Source organism: Drosophila grimshawi, unplaced genomic scaffold (genome assembly GCF_018153295.1).
Source record: "Drosophila grimshawi isolate 15287-2541.00 unplaced genomic scaffold, ASM1815329v1 contig_1377, whole genome shotgun sequence".
Lineage (NCBI taxonomy): Eukaryota > Metazoa > Arthropoda > Insecta > Diptera > Drosophilidae > Drosophila > Drosophila grimshawi.
In genome coordinates this window covers 3028753-3055787 of record NW_025062900.1, presented here as the reverse complement: position 1 = coordinate 3055787, position 27035 = coordinate 3028753, and the positions used below count along the sequence as shown (strand labels likewise).

Genomic DNA, 27035 nt, shown 5'->3' with positions numbered 1-27035 from the left:
CATTATTTAAATTTGCTTAAAGCGCCTTTCCTTATTTCTCTTTCTCTGTCCAACTCTTCAATTCGACTTACAAAATGGGAGCAAATTTTACAGCAGCCGTTTTGCCTCCCACTGCTTGATATAATGGCAAAAGTAAATGGAGCACGCTGCTGTTGGCTGTTGGCTGTTAGCTGTGAGAGAGGGGAGAAAGGCGGGGTTTGGGGGGGCGTAGTAAAAGTCATGATGCACCACTGCATAGATGGCAAGTTAAAAAGATAGAGAGTGAGGAGTGGAGCAGTGGAGCAGTGTGTGTGGGTGTGTTTGTGCTCAGTGTGACTCAAATGGAGTCACTCGGCAAAACTAATGATGTGGAAAATGTGCAGCTTGTCGCAGCTTCGCATGGCATCCAGTTGAAGGTGTTGCAAATGGCAGCTGCCACAAACTGCTGAAGTATCTCGCTAAGCACTCCTCCCTCCCCACCCCTCCCCTACCCGGCCAGCATGCAAATAGATATATTTATATATAAATTTGTTGCATATTCTGCGGTGCATCCATCTGGGGTGTAGATGTGTCAGGATATGCTGATGACAATTGATATTATTTGCTATTTGTTGAGTGTTGAGCGGCGTTGAGTGTGCGTCCCTCTGTTGCACCAGCAACTGTAGCTGTAACTGAATACACAAATGCACCACACCTGCTGGCAGCGATGGGGCTTAAAGTTTATGCTTCAGTTAATGTGAAAATGATGTGTTTCACACATTGCGTTCGAATGTGTTCTCCTTTTTGCAAAGTGTAGCTAAGCGCAGCAACTGAAATGCAAACATAAATATTTATGCGTTCCCTTGAACTTTGTGCTGCAGTTGCGAATGCTCAAATACAAACAGGTTTAAAGGTTGCATCTTTTTTGCCCTTATTTGGTGTTGATAGCTGCAGTTACTATTAAAATTAAGAGTAATGTTTTGCCATCAGTTTTTTTAATTAGACACTGTTTTGTTAACAGGAATTTACTTTAATTTAAATAAGCAAACAATTAAAAATGTGGAATATAAAAAAAAAACATTTTAAATGAAATTAAAGCTCACTAATAAAACATTATTGCGAATATCAATTTATGAATTGTTCACTATTAAAAGTGTAAAGATAATTTAATATCTTGAATGAAAAATGTGTTTTTGATAGTCTGAATGAATAGATGAAGTTGTAACTGCTTTCAAATAGATAAATAGTCTAGATATATGGGACTTAAAAATGTAAGGGAAATACATAATTTATAAAATGTTTAATGTCCTGTTTACTCTTAATGTAATCTAGTTAAATTTTATAAAACTGATTAGTAACTAAAGCCTTAAAATATATAACTTTTTATTATTTATTATTATTATTATCTTGTTAATATTAATTAATTTAATTTAAGAATATGCTGTTTGCTTAAGATTTTGCCTGGTCTATTTTTAAGTTTAAACAGATTTTTCGTCTGTTAAAGATATTTTGAAATTGATAGAGATGCATACAAAAAAAGACCTGGTTAGTTGTGACTCAAAAGTGCACTTGAAGATTGGAACAAGGCAAGTTGAAGATACGCATTGGTTTTGCTTTGGCTATCTAAAAAAACAAAGTTCCTGCAAAATACCTCAATTGCATTGAACATTGCATGGCTGAAAGAAAGATTCGCTTTTTGGTAGTTGGCATTTAGGCAGCTGCCTAAATGCTGTTGCTGTTTGGCCAAAGTTGAGCGGCCACAAGGCATTTTGAATGGTGTTTGTAGGTTATGTAGGTGTTGCAGGTGTTGGTATTCATACTTACGTGCACTCGTATTCATTCCACAAATCAACACAATCAAAGGGATCCGGGCAGATAACATTGGAGCAGGGCCGATTCGAGGGGCAATTGCGTTCAACATTTCTGGCCATCGTCGCCTGGCCCCATTGGGTGCCATTCATTGCCGGTGGCAGTGGCAGATGTTTGCCATCGAGTCTTTCGTGCATGCAACAAAGAGAATTGAATGCGCATAATTAGCAAAAGGACACAGGGAGGGGAAGGGGCAACTATATTATGGGGTTGATTGGTTGTTTGGGGGGGGGCTACCTGATGTCATCGAGGCAGCTCCTTTGAAAGTCCGAGTGCACCTCAAACGTTTTGACGCCCGTATACTCCGCCTTGCCGCCCGCATAGACGCCCTCCTGCTTGTCAATGGTTAGCCACTGGTGTCCCTGGTAGTGAAAGGACTCATTGTAGCGCCGACTCTCGCCACCATCCAGTTCCATAATCGCTGCCGAGCCATACCGACTAATTCGCACCACATGCCACTGGCCATCATTGACAGCGACCGCTGTCAGCGCCAGCAGCTGTTCCTCATTCCGCAGCGAGTTGAGATTGTAGCGAAACTGCAGCTGGCCACGTTGCAGCTCCAATATGGCATATTCACGCTGATGCTGATCACTGACACGAAACAGTTCGCCAGCCTGTTCCCGGGTGCGAAATCTCAATTGGAGCTGCGTGCTGAAGCGATCCGGTTCGAAGCTCAGCGCAAACTTGACATAGCTCTGTGCCTTGAAGGTGGTCGGCACAGTGGGCACATTGCAGCCGGCACCCATCCAACCCGGCTGACAATGGCACTTGGCCTGCACCAAGCTGGCCACACAATTGCCATGCTCCCAGCATCTGGCTGTGTGCTCCGTTTTCAGGCACACCTCATCCGTTTGCGGGCAGGCGGGAAAACTGTTGCGTGCCAGCGCCGGGAATGCCAAATCATAATGCTCCGAATTGTGGACCACATTGCGAATACAGCCATCGAATCCCTTCGAGCTGAATGCGTACTGCCAATTGTAGAGCGTCTGATCAAAGTGTTGCCTGTACAGGCCGCCCAGCTGCAGCGGTTGATTCAGATTCAGTGTCTCCGCAAACGGTGGTATTTGTCCGCGTGCCTGGCACGCGTTGTCATCAAATTCGGGCGCCGTGCCATCCTCCAGCTCAGAGACCAGAGCAGTGCGACAAAAGTCGACGACAAGACGCACATTTTCCGCATCCCAGAAGACATCCAAGCGATGCCAGATGCCATCGTCCAATGTCTTTTTGGTCTTCACACGCAACTCCAGCGTGCCGGAGCCAAAATCAATAAGGAGACGCGGATAGCCCTGTTCCAGTTCAATGGCTATGAAGTCACTGATAACCGGCTCACCCAGCTTGGGCGGCACAATCGGCCCATTATAGAGTATGAGGCCATCCGGTTCGCGTGTAATAAACTCCAGACTCAAATGAGATTCACCGCACAGCTGTAGGGGTGGATACCAGGCCCAGCCGTTGCCGCGAAAACTTCGCGTCGATTGCTGGCAACGAGGCCCGCCATATCCAACCGGGCAGGCAACGCAACGCGGTCCATTTCTGGTCTCCACACAGCGTCCCCCATTGTAGCAGTGATGCCAGCGACAATTGTGATCCTGTCCAGTGAAGTTCCTCGCACGACACACGCACTGAGCACTCAACTCCAGGCGTACCCCTACCAGCGCGGTACGGTTCACACTGACCGTGTAGGGTCGCTTGCCCAGCTCCGTGCGTGAGCTGCACGAACCGCTCGGACACTTGCCACGACCCTCGTGCATGCACTCGTCAATGTGCACCATGGTTATGTTGAGTCCGACCTCCTTTTCGATCTCCTCGCGATGCATTTGCACCACCCCGTTGAGCCGTACCGCCTTGAAGTACGGCTGCTGTGTCGCTGATCTGGCGGCAAAGTGTACATCGGTCAGCGGATGGGGAGATTGGGAACGCAACTGAACGCTAAACACATCCACATTGTCGCGATCCGTGTAGAGCAGCTCGGCGAGCTTGTTGCGAAAACGTTCCAGCTTCGATGGCTCCACCTGTTGCTTCAGCGGATTCCAGGTGCGCACAAAGTCCTCGTCGGTGATGTGCGAGAGGCGCATTGAGCCCGCCTGCTGCACTGCCTCCGATGTGATATCGCGCACCGTAACACTCAGATTCGCTGGTATATCCTCCTGACCATGTTCGCGATCGTACACCTGGAAAAGACATATGTGAAATGTTGAGTATGTAATTGAAAACTTTATGATAGGTAAAAAATAATGAAGGGGTAGATCGTCGTTAGGAAGGCAAAGGGTAAGATGGAATACAATGTTGATGAGATGGTGATGGGATTAAGAAAGATTCCAGATATATAGTTTGATCGGTATTTAATTTACGATAAGAAAGCGATAGATTAAATACAAAGGTGACAAGATGGATATAAGACTGAGATAGATGCAATACAAAGATGATGAGATGTTGATGGGAACTTTATACAGGTAAAACAAAGGTGATAAGATAAAGATAGATGGAATATATATTTATTATCACATTCGTTGGTAAGTAGGGAATCAGATCTGAAGCGATCCAGTGATAAACAAAGGATAATTAAGCGATTGTTATCCAATAAACAGGCGATAGACAGCAAATAGTAGATTTGTGAGGAAAGTACGATAAAAGCTGATGCTGAATTTATAGCAAAACTTTTGAAAAAGAGTTGATGCCTAGAACAAGTTAGATTAGGATAATGATGGTAAGCAATGTACAGCTAATTATTTATCGATAAATACAGCTACATATTGTTATATAAAAAGGACCACACATTGTCGCAAACTATTTAACAACTTTACCTTGAAGCGCAGTTGATAGCGACCACGACGAGTGCCTGCACGCATTGTCAGAATGCCGGTGTCCGTGTCGAGTTTGAAACGTTGATGCTCCTGTGCCTCCCAGTAGTACTTCTTGTCGGGGACATCCCAATCGTCTGGATCGTTGACGTATACCCGTCCGATTGGCGTGTCCTGCGACTGGCCTTGGTAGTTGTAGACGAGAACCGATTTGCTGCCCGGCTGCATTTTGTTGTCGTTGACGTCGCCAATGGTCACCGTCAGGGTGCTGGTGCCCGTCATTGCCGGTGCCCCGTTATCCTTTATCTCGATGGGTATGTCATAGGATTTCTGCTGCTCACGGTCGAAGGGACGCAGCGAGGAGATGATGGCCACCCCGTTGCCATTGTCGCCTCCTGTTTTTGAAGTGTTCGGGTTTTATTTTATTTATTTTTTGGGGTTCGTTGAAATGTTTGTTGATTGTGGCCCAAGCATTCAAATGAATTCCATTTGATGTGCATTTTGTTGTTGGAAGCATAGAAAGAAGAGAAGGGAAATCGTTTGTTGTGTTAGCATTGGAAACTCAAGATGAGGAACTATTTAGGCGCAGTCTTTTATTAAAATTCCAATAAAAGACACTTTCAATTGAAATTGACTGAAATCGCATACCTCAAAAGCACTCAAGTCACTAAATTTGATGATACTTGTTGTTATGTGTATTCTACTACTCCTATTTATAGCAGAATCAGTTTTACCTTGTGGTATTTTTGATTAAGGCTTCCACAAAAAACAGCATGAATTGGTTAATTAAATACGAATGAAAACAACGCACTTTGAAAAGCATTAATTAAAGCAAAATAGCAAAAAAGGACTGAGCCTGAATAGTAAATTAATGATCAACATTTGTGTGCATTATTTATGACATCACTTTTGATTATTTGAATTTCAATGCGGCTATCAATTTGCGAACGTAATCGATACATTAAAAAACAAATGCATTTAAGGGCATGTTTTTTTATTATCCTTTTTATATATGTATTTAATTTTTGGCATAATTAATGACGCAAATCGAATTGAACATATGCGAAATGCATTAGCTTGATTAACCATTTATATTTATTTATTTATGTACGTTTGCAAATAGCACCTGCATTTAGAGCGTTTTTATTACTAATTACACAACTCATTTGGATAATTAACCATGCAAATTGACAACGGTTTGGGAGCAGCCGCATTGATCCCACATAATTTCCGTATATTTCTGTTTATTGGAATTAATTTGGAAGGTTTTTCGAATCAATTATTTATTCGGCTAACAACCAGCCACGTGTTGAAATTCGAGCACGCGTCAACCCAAAAAGAAATAAAAAAAAAGAACAACAAATAAATAAAGGCAGATTCAAAGGAAAAAAGTCGCTGTCCCTGACGAAGATGTGTCCTGAAACTCAAATAAAAATTGGGTAGGAGATGGGGCAGAGGCAAAGTAAATGGCCCAAAGAAGAAAATTGAAAAACGCACGGCTTGTCAATGGCAGGCTTGTGTTCGAGTGGCACCTCAAATTTCTTTCCTTCGTTTCGATTCGATTCGATTTTTGCGACCTCCGCTTATTACTATGAGCTTTTGTCTTTGTTTTCCTTCTATACCCTGGACACGTTGCAAATGGGAAAAGGGAATAATGACTAACTAAAAGGTGCGTAACAAGCGGAAGATACAACTCAGCCCGTCTGTAGGAACAAGTCCATCTCAGAGACTAGACAAGTTAGAGACTTCAAGTTGCAAATCGAAAATAAGGATTAAAGAATATAAGAAATTATATATCAACTAAGCTGACATAAAATATTCATTACGATCGGCAGAGAAGCACAAATTGTGTTATGCAAAACGTATTTTCATTCATTCAAAACAACTTTCTGGGTATTTCCCAGTCGAGCTCACTCGACTAGAGCAAACAAAACTTGTTTACTTTAGTTTTTTAATGACTACTGTACCCCTGTACCCCATGCGAATACAGCTGCTTTCTGTGAAGAGCAATTTGATTTTCACCCAAGAGGAAGGCAAATGAATTCGCAGTGGAAACTAAGCCAGTTCAATGATTCGAATGTCGATGCCAGAAATTGGCCCGAAGGCTTCAAGCTATTCCAAATCTGAATGCCCTATACGAAAATGGTTGTGGTACTTTGATTTTGTCCGGTTTTAGTGTATCTGTTACAGGGTATCTGTCAATGCTGCTAGTCTCAGATGTATTCGGTTTCCTTTTTGATTTTTCGTTGTCTCTTTGGGTAACTAACTTGGAGCACAAACATTGCTGATGATGCTGATTGTCTGTGGCATAATTCAATCACTATTACTATGCAGAAACACACTTTGGTTAACCGTTTGATGCTGATTGTGAATGGAGTAAACGCAACCCCACTCAACTGAGTGAGACTCAAGAGCATGCCACAAATGGTTGCCATTTGTTGCAAGTGCAGTCTTTCGATAGCAGTGGCTGCCTACGATTGATTATGAACGCAAATTGACTTGCGGTTTTATACAGACCCACTCAGATTTGGCAATGCAAAGACAAAGTTCTGGCTCTATTCCCATTCCAAAGTAATTGCAACTTGCAGTTTGTAAATAATCAAGTTGAAGTTTGATTTTAATGTGCTAAGGAGAAACCGAGCACAGTTTTCGTAGGCATAAGTAAGATTTAATACCCTTGCAAACGGAAAGTTTGATGCCATCTAAATTATAGTCCGTGCTCCGAAATATTCTTGTCTTAAGCAATTGTTTCTCTACAATTTCCCGACTGGCTGTGACTTGAATATTCCACATTTGTGTCTTAGTTTATCTTCTATATTCTTGTGACAGTTCTCTTTCGGCGGATTGTTCCTATGGTAACTATTTGCCTTCAGCATATATAGAAATATGTGCCAAGTTTCAAGAGCAAAGTTATAAAACTCTCTTCAAAACATGTAAGACACACAGACGGACAGATGGGTGGATTTGGCTATATCAACTGGGTTAGTAATGCTGATCAATTTATATATTTTATGGAGGCGGAAACTCTACAAACAAAATTATGATTCTCACTAGAAGGGTATGGCAATTGCAGTTCGAGTTTTTTTTTCGTATAAATATAAAAATACCTTCCTTTTTTTTAAATAATAATGGACAGGGCCTACAAGTGCATAACTCATACTTTGAACGCATCTTGAGTCATCAATTTGGTTACTACATTGAATTATGTCTCCTTTTTTTTATAAACTTTCCACTTTCCAAATACTTATTAAAAGTATTATCTCTGATGTATACCCTCCCCCAATGAACATAAAACTTACTGCGATCGTATTCGACTTTAAAGCCGGCTCTGATCTCATCGCTCGCCAGGGGATCAAGGTGAAAGCTGAAGGGTCCGCCATTGCCACGCTGTCGATCGTCGGCGTCCTTGGCGGCCACCTCGATGATTTTGCGTGGCGACACATTCTCCGGCAGCGTTGGCCTGTAGTCCTGTGCCAGCGTGGGTGCATTATCGTTGACATCCTTGACAATCACGGTGAGTGTGGCGGTTGCTGTGCGCGATGGATTGCCATCGTCGCTGGCAATGATCTGCACATTGTGTCGATCCTCAGTCTCGCGATCCAATGGCCTCTGTATGCTAATTGCGCCCTTTTCGCTGATTGCGAATTGGCGGCGACGATTGCTATCCCGTATGATGCTGTAGGAGACTTGCGAGTGTCCGCCCTGATCTGCATCGGTGGCCCGGAACTGTTCGAGTATGGTGCCCACTTTGGTGTCCTCGTAGATGGACACCTCGATGTGATCGCGCTCAAATCGGGGCACATTATCGTTGATATCGCGTAATTTGACCACCACCCACGAGTAGGCCACATGATATTTATCGCTAGCGCCATCAGTGCCATCCTCGCCCTTATCATTCACTTGGATGCGAAAGCGAAAGCCGCTGCTCTGCAACGGATCCTCATAGTCCAGCGGCTGGGTAATCTTCAGGGAGCCAGTGCCATCGGCATTCCGCACCATGGCAAATTTGTCGGCACCAAAGCCACTATTGGGCACCACTTTATACTGAAAACTATTCGTCTCATCCTCATCCTGCACGGTGACAGTCAGTATCGGCGTCTCTGGTATATAAGTGCCGTTTGTTTCGTCCACCTCCGTGAACCACTCATCCTTGGTAAACTGTGGCGGCATATCGTTAAGATCCTTGACACGTATCGAGGCGGTCCCAGTGCCTGTGCGGGTACAACGAGACAACGAGACAATAACAGAAACCACATTAGCTTCAATTGATATCCGAAAGTCATTGAAAAAGTTGCATTCGAGTATTAACAATTGTGCAATACTCTGTTTGATGTTTAATAAAAGGTTTTCATAAGCCAGGAGATAGTTTGATAATGGAAATAATAGTTGTATAAAATAAATTAATAAAAGATTTTAAACTTGTATATTCAATTGTCTCTTTAGACAAAATAGAAGAAAAGATTCTGAAAAACTGTTGGACACTTTAATATCTTAGACACAAAAGTTAATGCTTACTTTGCTTATTGTATTATTAATTTTTGCAACCAAAACTTGAAAATTTGCTTTATAGAGTATTGAACACTCAACTTACTCCACTTTGTCAACAGAGTACAACGAGTAGTGTGAATTCCAATTGAGTAGCCTCAATGTAGTCATACATATATATGTACGTATGTCTGTATATATGTATGACTGTGTTGTGCTTACCCTTTAAGCCACCGCCATCCATGGCGACCACCTGGATGGAGTAGTCCGGTGTGCGCTCTCGGTCCAGACAGCAAACGGCTGTCTTGATGTGTCCTGTTTCGGGCTCAATTTCAAAGATGGGCGCGCCCGTCTCCTCCTCGATGACGTTCTTCTCAATTGAGTAGATTAGCCGGGCATTGGTGCTCTCATTGGGATCGTCATAGTCAATGGCAGACATTGTCATGACGGGGCTGCCGGCTGTGCCGTTCTCTGTGACATTGCCAAAGTAGACGCCCAGCGGAAACTGCGGCGCATTGTCATTGATGTCCTTCAGATTAACTTGAATGTCCGCATAGCCGACAAGACCCTCGCCGCCTTCATCCTGTGCAAATACGGTGAAGCGCCACTGCGGCCGACCATTGGGCTGATCCCGGTCCAAGGGCTGTGTGATGAGTGCGACAGAGAGAGAGAGAGAGAGGGAGAGAGTGAGTGTGTGTATGAGAGAGAGAGAGAGGGAGAGTAAAGGCTGAGACTGAGTAGCGTTCGATTTGCTGGCTGTTTGCCTTGTTTGTTTGCAAATTATTATATGCCAATGGCAGTGGCAGTGGCAGTGGCAGGAAGGCAGTCACAGTTTGTACATATACATATATGCACATATATGGCATGCCTTATTGTCAGCTACAGGTTCTTGGAAAAGGAAGACGTCCGTTTGCCTGGCGTTCGGCTTAATGATGTTGCTGTTGCTGTCATTGTTGTTGTTGCTGCTGTTGTGTACATCTTTGAGGTTGCTGTCAATTTATTTGCCCAGGCTCATATTAGATTTCTCTCTCTCATTAAATGAGTTATCCGCATGAATACGACTCAATGTAAGCGCCAGCATCATGACTAAATAAAGACCATCAAATCAAATGAAATTTGTTCAATTTCAACACAGCATCGTGTCAGTTTGCCCCATCTCTGTGTGTGCTTGTGTGTGTTTGCCTACTTGACTGTGATCCTATTTAAATTATCCTTAAATATTGCTTACCTGGCTCATTTCGAAATTGTTTGGGTCAGGTGGATTAAGTCTCGTTTCAATTACATTTTCGCTTTGGATACATTTTCGATTGGATATGCAAATTAAATCTGACTTTGCCTTACATTGGGCAGCAATATATATATTTATATATATATATTTATATATAAATGTATCTGTTTACTAATTTATGTGCAATATATTTTGGTTAGCATTTAAAGATGTTCTTGATGAGTAAGGAAAATACCTTGGCAAAGGGTTGTTTGGCGACTCTTGCGATACTTGTTAGAGATGCGATAAGTATTTAAATAAGATTTGCAAAAACTAATAGCAATAATAATAAATCATAAAAAACAACAAAATGGAAATGCGTGAAAGACTCGCGACGATAAGCCAGAAATTCCAATCACATAAATTGAATTGCAGCAAATGGCATTCGCTCAATTAAAGCTGGCGGAAAACTTCTTACCCCTGACCCCTTACCCCGTAGCCACATTTCCACATTTCCACTTTCCCATTTCGCATTTCACATTTCACATTTGACATTTTGCCCATTTTACGATTTTAACGTTTTAGCATTTCACATTTCACAATTCAGTGGCATGTGACACGCATAGCAAAGCAATTACAAATTAAATACCGCGCTGCAGCTGTCGAGTGGCGCTCACTAAACTCAACGACTAACCTCTTATCAAGCATCACAACCACACACACACATATATACACACACACACACACACCACTACATTTTAAACACAATTTTATGCGAGGCAACCACGCACCAATAACGAACGACGAATGTCATTTACATGTGGCTGCTTGTAGAGCGTCAAAACCACAAATGCCGCACGCTGTCGTCCCCAAAAAATCCCCTTTGCCAGCCACACATACCAATACTAACAATCACACACACTTACACACACACACACACACACATACATACACATTTAAACACACACATAAAGGCGGAGTGCTCCTAAAACAATAAAACAAATAAAGCATGCCGCTAGCAGCAGCAACATTTGAACATTTGATGCAGCAAGTTTTAGGGGTAGATGGCAGTAGTGGGGGTTGAGGGGTGTGGGGGTGTGGGGTGTGTGCTCTGAGGGGGAGGCATGGTCGTTGGGAGTACCATTTGACTGGTTGTTTTTATGGACTTTGTCTGAAATTAATTGGAGTTCATGTAGCCTGGCATCAAACGCTTGCAGTTTTTATACTTGAAAATGTCCGTTTTTTTTTTTGTCGGCTGTGTGTATTTGTGTCTGTGTGTGTATGTGTGTGTCTGTGTGTGTGTCTGTGTGTGTGTGTGTTTGCTGGTGTGTGAGATTGTGCGGTTTGAAACAGTTTTAAATTAATCATACGCCAGCGAGCCGCGTGGAAAGCTTTACAATACACAGACGGACATTGTTAACATTCAAAAGCAGCCAAAAACATCAAGTATTGAAAATAGTTTCCAGCAAGTATTTATTTTACTCATGTTTCATTTGTATTCTATATGTGTATTCATGTATGTGTGTATGTGTGTGTTTGAGTGTGGTTTTTGTGTGTGTGTGCGGAAGCAAGTATTTTTAAAAGCTGCGTCAGCTGTCAGTTTGAGTAGTGTATAAAAAGTCAATAGAGCTGCGCAATCACTTATCTTTAACCAATTGAAATATGCATAAAGAAGTTGATCGATTTTAAAATGAATCATGCAGAATTCCATTGCAGATATTTGCTATCTTCCATTTAATAAAAAGCAATTAGTTTAAATATTAAATGCTGACAGTCTTTTTATATTTAGGTGATTTTCAAACGATTTATAATTATTTTCTAGCTTTTAATTGTGTTGCTGATATATTTTATTAAATTGCTTAAATCATTTGTTTTGTTCGATCTATTGATGCTTTATTTTTGTTATTTAAATTATTATTTCAATTGTTTATTAATTATTTATAATTGTTGTATCAGAAAGAAGCATTTAAATTACAGGCTTGGTTATTTTTATAATTGTTGAAATTTAAATGCAATTAAAATTATATTAGAATCTAGTATTCAAATTGGATATATTTATCTAGCTTCTATTGCTTATTAAAATTATCCCATAATCATAATATTATTTGTATTCAGAGTATATAAAGTCAGTCAGTCTGTTTATGCTATACTTTTAACTGTTTGCTCGTCACACACCATAAACTGTGTGTGTGTGTGTGTATAAACTGTTGGCCCCATTGTAAACCGCCAGCAGCTGTCCTCGCACCCCCTCAACACCCCCAACCGACCGTCTGGCAATCATATTCTGAGCACTGCAGGTGGGCCAACAAAAACAAAATTATGGCACGCCATTCGCACGCTTAACTCAGAGGAGGCAGCCTGGTTGTGTTGACTTCAACTGGTTTGAGGGGTGTGGGTGTAGTGGAGAGGATTTCATGTTTTCATCATCAGTTGGGGAATTTAACTGGCATTCATTATGGTTACGGGTTTTATGGTGTCGATTGGTGTCGGTGGGTGTCGGTGGGTTCCGGGGTGGTAAACGGGAAATCAGCTTAAGCATTGTGAGTGCCACTTACCTTGAGTACAAAAATATCGCCCGTTGTGCGATTTATATCAAATTTACTATTTGCTGTATTATCCGGGTCGATGCCCTGGCCGGTAAGGAAATATACAATATTTATTGGTCTATCTACATCGCCATCCGTAGCCGTAACCTGTAATCAAAGAAGAAGAAAAGAAGAAAATAATTGAAGAGAAATGAGTAAGCGATGCTAGTACAGAAAAATCTGCATTGCATTGACTTGTGGGCAAGGGTACCTTTAAAAAAGGGGGGAGTCGGGGTTGTAAACTGTTTAGCCGTTGGTGGCCCAATCTGGACTTTACTTACAATATTCAGTCAATAAATCAAATATGCAAATGTGCAAAAAACCTTTAAATGTCCAATAAAAAGCAAGCAAAAGGAAATGCGCTTGTGGACGATGGCGGGTGGTTGAAATCTGTCAAGGGAAGGGACGGGTGAGACTTTAATGGGAACGGGGGGAGTGCCGCCTGCCACCTGCCGCCTACCGCCTGCTGGCTTTCACAGGCCAGATTGCTTGTAAATTTATGCTTCGATTTTGTATTTTTATTCCATTTCTTTGCTGTCTGTAAAAAATGCTAATATTAACCGAGATTTATGTAATTATTCAATCGCCTTGCTGTATTTTTCTGCATCCTTGTCTTTTTCGATTATATATTTTATTTTTTCGATTTTTTTCTTTTTGTGGTTGCGTCTACTAAATGAAATCTGTGTTTAGCGCTATTCTGCTGTCTGCGCATCGAATATTTTATTGCGCATTACTATTCTTATATTTTGATAGAAACAAGATGCAAGCAAATTTGCTGCACACTTTTTCTTATTCACATCTTACTTTCGATAGGCATCTGCGAACTGTTTGCCAAGTGTCCATAAATAAAGGCGACTGTGTGAAGTGAGCACTATTTAAGAACGGTTGCTTTTAGATTGTAGGCTTAAGGCTGGCATTTAAATATGTAATTCCATTTCGAAATAAATGCAATGGTTTGGCATCAAGACTAATAGCGAAAATGTAGATTTTTAATTTGGTTAAACACAAAAGGGAACAGAAATTGACAATCGGTTTAGATTTGATTTGAACGGGAAACAGATTTCTCTGTAAGAATCTAAGAATCATACTTAAATTGAGAACTTTTTTACTTTACTTAGTAATGTTTTTAATTGTATAGTTACTAAATAACATTTAGTGTTTTTTGTATAGGTTTTCTTTTTAATTATTAAATTTTTAGCAGCTAAATAAAATGAACCATTAACTAATATATATATATATATAAGACAAACCTATTATTTATTAATTCCTGGATTGCATTCATTTTAAGAGTTGTTATTCTTATAACATAACTTTCCTTTTAATACACTACAACTAAATTCCACATTTGCAAATGCCTTCAATATCTGATTTTCCCCTTAAATGTCCAAGGTACATGTTCAATTCAGAATGTACAATAAAAGATATACAACTATCAAAAATTGTATTTACTGTGTTTGTTCCCCATGGAATAGCCAAAACAACAACAAAACCCATTTGGCAACTGAGACTCGTAGCCATTTGCAGCTGAAATTGTAAAGTTGTCGGTTGCATACATTATGCTCTCTGTTAATAGGCTTGCTTGGATTTGCAACGATGTTATTTTGTCCATTGTCTTGCAATGTTTAGTTGCATACTCAGCCTAAATGCACATATCACAAAATCTCGAGTACAAATACAAAAACCACACAAAAAGTATGCCCATTGTCATTTATCAATAGAGTTAAGTCGAGTTTCCCTCTCGCATTGTGTATTCAAGGAAATGACAGTTATCAAACACTCGGCAAGCCAATTAGAGCCAGACCAGCTGCAAAAGTTGGTATTAACAATGCGGCATCAGTTAACGAATAGCAAAGCTAAAAACCATTTAAGCCAACTGAATGGGCACAGTAAATGTAAATACATTCATATATGGCCATTTATGTGGGGAGTAGGTGTTGGCTACTCCAGTTGAGTGCCTATTTTGCTAAGAGCCACGCCCATTGGAAGCCATGTTTCGCCCCCCATTTAAGCATTTACAATGCGACAATTTACGTTAAATGTTTCGCACAATTTCATATGACAAAAGAGTTGTCTACGTGCCACTATTATGGCCCACGTGCTGCGTTGTGAGGCCCGCATGCCATTGTCCTCTCAACAAGTCATACATTTAAATACTCTCACACACACACACACTCGCACACACACTCACACACATTCGCACACACACTCGCACACAATGGCGTATATAATTTAAAATGTCACGCGATAAAGGCATATTTGCAATTCATTTTGCAGCGCCCACAAAAATCAATTTGGTCAAAGGTGTCGAAGACAGCAGGCAATGCTTTTAGCCCTACTTTATTGCATGTATAGGTATGTATATATATATATATATGTATATGTATATGTATATATGCACATATATGTATATATATATGCATCTCTCGATTATCGCTGGCACTTGGCACCGCTTCAATTTCTTTACTTTCACATAAAAGTGTAATTAAAAATGTTCGTTGTCATTATTGTTGTTGTTGTTCTTGTTGTTGTTGTTGTTGTCATTGGCTGACAGACGCCATCGCAGTCGGGCAGTGCAATTTAAATGTATATTTTCCAAGAGTTGAACGGATAATTTGCGCACAGCAGGACATCGGTAATACTCTATCGAACTCATTGGGCTTACTGGAATCATTTTGTGTAATTTGTAATTTATTTTTACAGCAATTATTTGTCAATCAAATTATTGAAATGGGAAATTATTTAATAAAGATTCGCTATTCACTGTCTAGAACTTTGTGTATATAAAATTATAGATACAGATCAAAGCAAGCTGAGATGATTCACATATTTCGTTAAAAACATTTTAAAACTCTATGCAAAATTCCACTAAATAAATTTAAATAAAATCTTCAACAATTTTATATTGGTCTCAATTAAAATACTCTTATAAACAACATGAAAATAAAGAGTACAATAAATTCTTTGTAGAGCTGTCTTTTTGTAGTGCTTTCAACGTTTTTTTTAAGCAAAAATCCATAATTTCCATTTTTCTCAACTTTCTGTCTGGTTTTTGTAGACAAATGTTCTTTCTTAACTAATTTTCAAGCAATTCTTGTGTGCGATTTTTATGTATTTTCCAAACTCTTCTTTTTATTATAGCTTAAAACTAGTCATTAATATTATTATATCGTAATTGCAAAAAGTTTTTATGCAATATTCATTGTTAGCTCTTCTTAACTCTATTATGATATTTTTATTGCCTTTTTTATTACTATTCTTTTTTATTGTTTGCAGGTATTATAACAGCTAAGCAGCTAATCCGTTACCTTATAGATATAGAAGTATTATTCTTTTTTATGACTCACTCAATTGTATAGCATATTCGGATTTGAGTGGAAAAGAAGAGCATTTAACCTTTTGGCAAACGGATAACACAGGTTATTATTTCTCTCTTATGTTGTGGATTGTTGTAAATTATGGCTTAAATAAAAGTCGCTGCAACAGACTTCGCACACAGAGACAGATGTATTTATATATATCTTATGTTGGAGCACTGTGCAACTATCACGTTATTATTAATGAATGAGTATTTATTTTGCATTTACGGCCGTTGAATCGTTGCTGACCACTTTACATGCCTCGAACACGCAGTAGCCAGATCTGAGGCTTGAGCTGCCTGGTTGGCTGGATTGGGTTGGGATTGGATTGGATTGGATTGGTTTTGGCTTCGGTTTGGGTTTGGGTCTGGGTTCGAGTCCTGGTCTTCTGGCCTTGTTTGCGCTTTTGTTTGGCTTGTCTTTTTTTTCGGCTCCATAGTTTTTTCGACCGTTGAATTTTTATGCAAATTGCATGTATTGTGTTTGGCGGTTGTTGTTATTGTTGTTGTTGTTGCTGTCGCTGTTCTTTTTCCTTTCAATATTTAAATTGCATAAGAGCAAGCGGGTGATAATAAATGTGGAATGGGAAAATAATGATAGCAGCGATAAGCCACCAAAAGTGGATCTCTGCTCGGAAATTCCACCAATATTGAAGAATGTTGATTAACGGCTCGATTATAGATTGCAAACTGCAGAAATTGCAGCCATGGCAGTCATTGCAGTAAGCTAACGTTGATTAATTATCTTTAATTGTATTTCGTGTATGTTTTTCCTTGCATTTTTTGCACAACATCAGCTATTCGCCTGCTTATCATTCAGCTAACGAAGGCTGTGCTTGTCTCTGATAAAATGGGTATTTCCAACACAGATGAACATCAACAGTCAAGCAGCACTAATTGCACTAAGGCAGCGGAAATTAACGTCTACAGTTGCTCGTTAGTTATGGACCAAGCTTGACCAACTCGGATCCCCCTTGGGTGTATTCCGGGTAATAGGGATATGGCAGGGCAAGAATGGGCGCTGCGAGGCCCATTCATCCCATTTGGAAACAGAACCATATTGTGGCATAGTAAAACCACAATATGGCAGTAACTGAGTAAAGAATAGAGACATATTTGGCATTTGGATTGCTTAGAGGCAGTAGGTTTCAGGCAAGCCAGATCTCTCTTTGGCAGCACTAACCAAACATGATTCAAGCAATTTCCGATTTTGGAAAATTCAGGGCGATTGTTTTCTCAGTGGAATCGTTCAATTTTGTGAAAATGAGTTGGAATTCTCAGAGCGCATCAAAGCAGAATGTTTGGCATTAACTATACAAAGTTGTTAACTCGAAAATCATACAAAACCTCAAACTGACTACGAATTCCTGTATGCTTGCATTCGTTAAGGACTTAATGATGAGGAAATAACTATATAGTCTCTAAAGGGAGCAAATAATACCGAACAGAGAGCAATTTTACTAACTATCAATTGTAATTTTAGTATTTATTTGTACTCACCTGTAAAATGCGTTTGGGCAAATTGCGATCATCTTCTTCGGTGATTTGTGTGCGATATGTTTGACGATCGAAGACAGGTGGATTATCGTTAACATCGCGTACATTGATGACAACGGTGGTATAGTTGTTTTTGCGATTGCGTGTTGCCTCCAAGCGCAGCTCATACTGCAATCAGAATGAGTCAATAATAGAAATCGCATCTAATTTCAATTCAATTTAATTAAAATTGCAATCAGCCGCAGCGAAAAGCTTCAATTTGCCTGTTATTTAGAAAAGTAAAATGCCAAAAATCGCTGGAAAATGTCAGTCAAACTTTTTCCCAAACTAGCGAAAACAAAATAAAACCTAAAAGCAGATAACAAAATAAAAAGAAAAAAAAGGAAGAGGAGATGGCAACACATGTTTTGTGGCATTGTTGCCGCTTGTTGCGTGACAGCCCATTGGCAGCAGAATCCCTGTAATTCACACAGCGGGCCCAGCGGGGCGACAGAAGGACGACAGCATTTCAATAGTTTGCCCGGGTGCAATCACGTTAAAAATTCGGTATGGAAAATGTGCCAACAGATGTGGATCTCAACGTTGACTCGATGCGAGTTGTTGTTTTGTCTTTTTGCTCTTCACGTAATTTTGGGTTGCGGACAAACAAACACGCACACATTGCGACTATGTATATCTATTTGCATGTTCACATATATTTTTTCTTTTTTTTTTTTTGTTAATTTTTTCTTTTGTAGTCGCAGCAGCAGAGCGTCGAAAAGTTGTTCGGCTGTAAGTTTTGCATAGTTTTGCATATTTTTACTCGTGGCATTCCACAGTACGACAACCAAACCAAAAAATATATAAATTATGCATGCACAACCAAAAAAGTTGAGCATAAAATATAAAACACACACAGACAAGAAGACAAAAATAATAATACATGCTGCAAGTTGAAGATGAGTAAAATAAGAAAATAAAACAGAAAGTTAAGGCTAGACTTTTGAGTAGGCTCTGCTGTCAGCACAGCTCCTGTCTGTCGTCAGTATTCTGTCGTGTGTGACAAGGGTAAAGCGAAATCATAGAGAGAGGCTGGCTTATTTGCATACTTATACGACTAATACTTACCCTTGGCCGCGTTTCATAGTCTAGCGGACTGGCAACGTAGATGACGCCGGTCGTATTCTGAACGGCAAAGGCATTGCCTATGTTACCGCCTGTGATCTGGTATCGAATATTCGTCGCTGTGTCGAACAGAAAGCAAAATACAGAAACGATTTTTTATTTAATTAAATGCTTGTGTCTAGGACATTGTTCAACTGTTGCTAAAATTAGTAACTACCAAATTAATAGCTACAACCTCAATTAAGGAATATATTTTTAGCCGTATCGTATTTTGTACTCAAGCCTTGTAGCAATTATCCAATCAACCAAAGCACTTTTCCTACCTATCAATTTAACAATAACAATCATTTAGTCATTGTTACAAAGTTTAAGTGAATTTGAACAGTTTCTGTAAAGGCTATAAATTTATTCCAAATTTCTTTTTCCGGTTAACCATTCAATTGATGAATTTATATTTTATATATTTATAAAATAAACGAATAACTTTGATACAAATTGATAGCTTGAATGAAGTTTGTTTCATTTTACAATACAAACTGACTCGATATTATTATTATTATTCAGATTTCTTCACTATTATTAATGTGGCTTTAATCTGTTTTTTCTCAGTGTAGTACTGCCATTGAGGTCATTTAAACTTAAGCTGATTTCTTCACATCACACATGGCGTATGCATAATGTAAGAGAGAACTTTAGCTCTGGCTTGTGTGCAATTAAGACCTCAACGGGGAGTTTGTTGGCCTTTTATTTTATACTTGCTGTGAATTTAATTTATTTTGCATCCACCTAGTCTACGCAGAGATCCTCGGGCACTTGGCATTTAATTTTAAGTAAATTGATATACAGTTTTGTGTAGGACTAACTATTAGCCAATGGCATCCACATCAAAGCGTTTTTCAGATTTTCTAATTGCTTAGCTTTATCGAAACAAAATTGCTGATATATTGAATTTGGATAATTAATCAGAAGCCAAAATGTTTGGTATTTTCTTGGAATTATAAACTTAAAATGCACAACTTGCTACTCCAAGTGAAAGATCAAAGTTGAGTGGGAATGCGACGACGATAGCGAAATCAGTAGGAAAACGGGACAACATAATTAAGTTTATTAATTAAAAACACTTGCACCAGAACTCTCAGCTAGCATTTTAAAAGTGGGCGTGTCCTGCGCCATGGCGTATAATTTACTTATTAAATAATTAAACAGCTTGTGAAGTCTTCTTGCCAGCAGTGGGCTAAAAAAGCGGGCGAGACGGCAAACAACAACAACAACTTCACACATGTGTGCCACACACACACACACACACACACACACGCGCACACACATGCACAGTCATGTACTTGGGCGTATGGGCGTGGCTATGCAAATAAGAAGAAGACGCAAAAGTAGACGACGAAGTAGGAGTTTGCCAGTTCATTTATGCAAAAATGTAAAATGACAAACATTAGCGGGAATTAGCGACGCGTAAATCGCTTAACCCAAAAGTCTGGCAACTTGTGTGGGGAGTGGGGGGAGGCGGCGACAACTTGGTCTCAATGCTGAGCACTTTAGACGTGTGTTAACTTTACAGCTTTCTGCTCAATTAAAGGCAGTTAGCATGTGAGCAGTAAGACAATTTACGCGGGCTGCTTCACATTAACATAAACATTCGCAACGAAGATTGGGGATATGTTAGAATGCTCATAATGTCACGTCTTATCAGTTGTTAGCTTCTGATTTCTGCATATTATGAATTTGTTATTATATGAATTTAAAGTGTGTACAATATTTTAGGAGAAACTCCGCCATAACTTTTCAGTTAACTTAAATCATTTTGGATTGTAATTAAAGATAAATATGGACTAATTATGCATGTGTGCATTTGAATGCTGATTAATTTATATTTTGTTATTATTAAGTAACATAATAAATAAAATAACATAAAATTTATTCCAGGTTTTTCAACTACCTATTAAACAAAAACTAGTCAATGTTGAGCCTAAGATTGATTTTATTTGCTAGTCGTTATTACATATTATTTATTATATGCCCCGTCTATAGCTTTTGCCTGGATAGCACAGTTCATTAAAATTCTCTTTCTGACTACTAATTCGGCTACTGCAAATCGAGTTTAGTTAGCTGACTTCTAAGTCGTCAACGTGCCTTTAAGTATTTAGTATTCCAGCTCTATTCTTTCGAGGTAGCTGCACATGACAACCACAATTCTGAGCAACCCTCGCCATATATTAAGAGCATTTTTTCATTATGTTAGTCGCGTCTTTTTGGCAGCATTAAAAATATATACACATGGTGCACTTTAAGTGGGGCCCCTGACTCTGTTTTTATTTTTTTTTGGTTGCCACAATTTACGAACACAGCAACGGCCACAGCAATAGCAACAGCAATAGCAGCAAGAACAAGATAGCAACAGTATCTTGGCAGGCGTTAAGTAGTCCCCAGTCTCAGTGAGCGTGTCTTAGACACAGAGGCATTTATAATTTACGATGTCACGACGCCATTTTAAAATCACTGATAATGATAATAAATTAATACACTCAAGCACACACATAGACACACACACACACACACGCACACACACACGCACACCCTAAGACATTCGCCTTGGGAATTGCTGCTCAGCTCGTTCCTTTGAGACTCCAGCACACACACAATACACACACACTGTGGCAACCGCAGCTGCTGCCTCATTTCTGCTTACTCATATACTACATATTCTTCTTGTTTTTGTTTTTTGTTTTTTGTCTTTTGTTGTTGTTTTTATGCCATACTTATTTAGCATGAAAAGTCAGTTTAAAATGTGAAATAAAAAACAACTTTATTCTTGCGTTTCTTATTGTTTCTGGTTCTATGCGTTGCCCCTCCTACCATTTTATTGACCTTACTTTATTTGAGTGCTTCGTCTATGGTCTAAGATCGTGGTAGCAAAGACTTTTTATGACTCGCTTACATCCACTGCAGCCGTGCCACTGAGGGACCACTGTGGCCCACTGACTCTGGCTAAGTGGAACGTTTGCGTTCAATCGTGACCCGTTCTATTGTTGAATTGTATTTTGGCGTTAAAATGTTTTATGACGGCCCGAGAACTTGAGATGATAATGGAAAGCCATTTCATGGCATCCCCAAAGCCATTGGCCAGCCAATGTGTAAGTACAGTCAAACGCCACGAAAGGATTACTTAACGCACTTAAATCCAAAAGACCTTGGGGACTACTGAATCAGAAAAAAGTTTGAATTAGTTGCTGTGCATTAGCGAAATCAAAGATTTTCACTCAATTTAAGTGCACATTTACTTTAATTTGATTAATGTTTGCCCAGTAATAGCAAGCAAATGAGTTTTACAATGAAAACGGCATTTATGTCATAAGATTGCTCAAAGAGCTTAACTTAAGCTCGAAATACTCTTCAACTTTAAATCTTTAATATGAATGGAAATATTGACCTAAGCTACACTATATATTATTCCAAAGTAAGCCCAATATTCCCTCACGAAACAAACTTTTAACCAACTGAAATATCTCATGGTAGTATTAAGGCTGAAGAGAATTAATAATAATAATTCCACAAGTATTTAATATTCTATTTTCATATATTATGCTATCTAAAAAGTAAATTTAATAATAAATGAGTGAGAAATATTCACCAAATTGTATTTAACACTTTTGTGACTCGCACAAATCCTAATAAGTTTCAAACTTGTAGCCGGGGATAAATAAATAAATAATAATAAAGTGAATGGATTCAATTTAAGCTTCAAACAAACAAAGTTGGATTATGCTCTAACAATGTACCGAAATTGAATAAAAAGAACAAATGTTTCTAGCATAGCTAACATCGTTTAAAAATTTAAGAACCTCATCTGACACACACTAAAACACACACACACACACACACATACACACACACACACACACACTCACACACACACACATACATAAGCAAACACACACTGTCAAACCGAAAATGCTTGCATGTTGAAAACCGTTTCAAAGTCTCACATACTTGAATAATAAATAATTTTTGCGCTCATAAATTTCGAATGTTGTATTTGCGCTGGCAAAGGGGCGTGAGAGAGAGCGGTAGACAAATAGAGAACGGGAAAGAGAAAGAGAGAAAGAGAGAGAGAGAGAGATTGAAGGAAAATTGGAATCACCGAAGTTTTTACAGCTTCATTTTTGTGCATAGCATTCCATGCCATTTGCACTAGCAAAATAGGCAAAAGAAATCACATAAAAGATTGTCATGGCCCCCATATTCCACTTAATGTGTGTGTGTGAGTGTGTGTGAGTGTGTATTTGTTGTGTTTGGGGGCCATCCATATATTATTTGTGAGACTTGCTCGCAAATACGAGCGATGTGCGATATGGATTTCTCAATGTATACAAAACATTTGGCCAGCTAACAATTTATATATATGCCCTGGACCTATTGCAAATGAATACAAATGGGCTACAGTACACACACAATATATGTGACAGACAGTCGGTTATTCTCGACTACACCAATTATATGTGTATTATTTTAATCAGATAGACTAACTATGTCTAACTATGGCATAAACTTGGCAAGCTCGGTTTTAATGAGCAAAACTTGGTTTTATGTCAGACAATCTTTAGAAACTAAGTTTAAGTGAAAGAGAGCTAAAAAAACTTTCTTTTTATGTAGGTTTTTGTATGCCAAGCACAGAAACAAAGTTGATTAATTGACTTGCAGCATTCATAACTCTTTCAAGTATTCTTCAAATAATTTCTTAAACTATTTTCTTAGTTAAGTCTTTGCTATATAGAGAAATATTCTTCTATGTATCTTTTCTCTTGTCTATATATATTATTCAACGGCTTACTTAGTTTAAACTAAGCTTGCAGACTTTGAGCTTTCTTTAACGATTCTCGGCTTTTGTATCTTAACTATTTGTTGACTATTTGGGAATAGGATATCTCCAAGTCTGTGGCCAGCAGCTTGTTTTTGCCATTTTCTGTTGCTCAGCTTTGGCGAATATTCGTTTTCGTATTATTGTTTTGCGTACTAAACACACACACACTCGAACACACACACACACACACACACCCACAGACAGACGGACGCAAATACATTCCAATTTGTATGGACGGGTGCTGTTGCTGCTTTCTTGTTTCAGCTATTTCTTCTTCTTTGTCTACCGTTTTTTTTCCAATTCGGGTTAATGCTTTTTTCGCAGTCGTCACGACGGCGACATTGACGAGCACAAACGAGGAGAGCAGCAGGACGAACCGGAAGAAGAAGATTTGGCTCCATATATATTCCGTTGCTGTTGCTGACATGTGTCGCCTGCATAAGTGTGTGTGTAGTGTGTGGTGTGTGTGTGTGTCTTGCTTGTGGCTCACTCGTGTTTTACTCCCCTATCAAAGTTGTTAAACGTTCTCAATGAGATTTTGAATGTTGCGATACTGCAAATCTTTTTTCGCTCGCCTTCCCTTCCCTATCCACCCCTCACTTATTGGGGGAACATGCGATAAAACATGTAGTTCTCGCTGGCCATAATATTTACAATGATAGTTTCGTATGGCGAATCAATAGAAGAGCATGGGAGGTAGTTGCTCATGCGTGTGTGTGGGTGTGTTGTCTTTGTATTTTATGGATTTATTCATGGGGAGCGCAAGTTGAGAGTGTATCTCTTGTTGTGTATCTTTGCCTTCAATGAGCATTTATTTGTTAATATTTGGTAAATATTTGGCGTACATGGCGTATGAGCAATAATATTTTCACAATGGTTACAAACACACACACACATAGTGTGTATCTTGGCGGCGTATTAAAATAAACAAATGTTTATTACGAGCCAACGCGAACGAAATCGTCCAAATACATATTTTGTGTGTGCTCGAATGTGAAAAATATTCAAAGCCATCTTTTAATATTTATGCAGGCAGCTAAAGCTAAAGCTGAAGCTAAAGCAGCAGCAGCAGCGGAAGAAAGGCCATATAGGAAATTGCCAAATTGGTATTTTCCTAATGTTTATATCATCATTTATTTATGTGAATTTATTTTTTTATGTGCACGCAGAGAGTGGCATTAAAACGATATGAGTCAAAAAGTTAATGCCCCAAAGTAGCGCGTCACAATGATTTGACAAAATTACATTATATTGTAGGCTATACCCCGCTGATGACCTTATGATTATTATCAGTAAACATGGCCAAAAGCAGCGTCTCAAAATGCTGCGCAGTCATCAACATCTTGGGATTTACAATGCTTAGTTTGACTTGTGTGTCAGCTTTGATTGTGGAAAAAGACACAGATTTCTATCTTTCCACCTATAAATAATCAAAGCTTAACTAAATCTTGGATAATTTCTTCTATCGCTAATTTGAAGTGACGTTGATACAATCTTTGTATCAGTTCAGCAAACAAAACAACCTGTCAAATTGGGTTTTTCAATCAACTTTGAAAATATAAAAGCGCGGAGACAATTTGGCTTGCCTTAAAAAACAAGTTATCTAGCTTAAGTGTAGGTCTAAGAATTTGTCTCTGCTTAAGTTAATTCGGCGCTGCAAAACCTTTTCCATGTTGATTTATTAAGTTATTCAAAATAATTAACTTCAGCATACTTGAAAGCAGATGGAATATGGCCCAAGTGTAGATCTAAGAATTTACTTTAGTCCCTTAACTCCCATCGCATTGCCCTAAGGCAGGCAATATTCTCTTTCACACAATTCGCATTCGAGTGTATTTTTATGTATATCAATTATGCTAGAGAACAGTTGCCGTTGAAAGGGCTCACATAGATTAGATGAGACTGCCTTTTTGGGCAATTGCAATTAAAAGCAAGACTGATTAAATCAATGTCTAATTTATGCAACAAAATGTTGCCTAAGCTTTATTAAATAGCAATGAAATAAAATTCATTTCTGCCTTAACTTAAGTCAACTGACACATTTCGGATACGAGCTCACAGATGGATAATGGCTGAGCGACAATGACAAATCGCCTTAAACAATTAAAAGGATATGTGTGTGTGTGTGCATGTGTGCGTGCGTATGTGTGTGTGTGTGTTTTAGTTATACTCACACTCATTGTGATCCTTGGCGTTGACAGTGAGCACTGTGCTCTGCAAATCGGCATTCTCATCGATTTCAGTCTCGTACAGAAATCTATCGAAATACGGCGGAGAGTCGTTCTTGTCGGCAATACCAATGCGTACAAATTTTGTAACTGTAAATGAAAAAAGATAGAAGGAGACGCATGAGAAAATCAAGCACAACACACACAGATACAAGGATAGGAAAATACAAAGATACTTTTTATATTGATTGAATTTGGACGCACCCCCCTTTGGCGAATAGTAGTAAAACGAGTATATGAAATGCCAATAAGCCGCATTAATTATAGCCAAAATTTATCGATTGACAAATTGCGCGCGTGCCTTGGCGGCTTCACAAAGTCGTAAATTGTTCGGTTTATGCGCAAAACGTGGCATGCATTAAATTGTGGCACGCATCGCAACTCGTCGCAACACAGATGTTGGGGGCCTGTGCTCTAATGAGCATAATTAAATTGTCGAATCAGTTGACGACCGAGTGTTGAATGCATCAACACTTAATAGGAAAACTCATCGCAGACAAACATCGTTCTTGGATAACATCTTCGCTCGAAGCAAAGATAGTTTTGCTGCAACGGCAAGTGAAGCTAAAAATAATTCTGTTCTCTTTGCGCTTTGTATTTTTATAGAATTATTTGCTTAATTGCAGTGCTAATTTCCTGCTTAAAGTTATCTAAAGAGCTTTGGCCAAAGAAATCTGTGCTTTAATGACTTTTGGAGTTTAACTCCAATGTTTATATTAAACTTATGCTGCATTTTCATAAAATATGAGCAATGTGTGTTAAAGAAGCTTTTAAAACTTGGAAAGTTGGAAAAGTGCCTTAGCAAAATGTATAAAATATTAGATTATGCTCTTTCTGCTCTGCTTAAAGGCATAGCTCTGAGATGAATCTTCCTTTTCATTGCGGTTTTTATTGCATATTTGGTTTGCTTTTAAATACTTTAATGCATTCGAGTTTCTGCTTCAGCTTTCGCCACATTTTTCACAATAACATCTTTCTTAAGACTTTGATGAAGTTTCAGCTTGTTGATTTGATTGCATTTAATCCATGCAATGCATTTAATAAAATGTGATTTTTTCATAATTGATTTATTGCTT

General features: G+C 39.0%; 1 protein-coding gene across 1 annotated transcript in view; it reads right to left on the bottom strand.

The window, feature by feature from the left end:
- Positions 1 to 27035, bottom strand: part of LOC6562842 (putative neural-cadherin 2) — a 43613-nt gene that overhangs the window by 8989 nt on the left and 7589 nt on the right. Inside the window, exons 2-10 of the mRNA XM_032736063.2 lie at positions 25906 to 26049; positions 18865 to 18980; positions 17761 to 17925; positions 12876 to 13013; positions 9336 to 9756; positions 7928 to 8839; positions 4632 to 5023; positions 2065 to 3998; positions 1783 to 1953 (exon numbers count right to left, since the gene is read on the bottom strand). Coding sequence (XP_032591954.1) covers positions 1783 to 1953; positions 2065 to 3998; positions 4632 to 5023; positions 7928 to 8839; positions 9336 to 9756; positions 12876 to 13013; positions 17761 to 17925; positions 18865 to 18980; positions 25906 to 26049 — 4393 coding nt within the window. The remainder of the gene's footprint in view (positions 1 to 1782; positions 1954 to 2064; positions 3999 to 4631; positions 5024 to 7927; positions 8840 to 9335; positions 9757 to 12875; positions 13014 to 17760; positions 17926 to 18864; positions 18981 to 25905; positions 26050 to 27035) is intronic.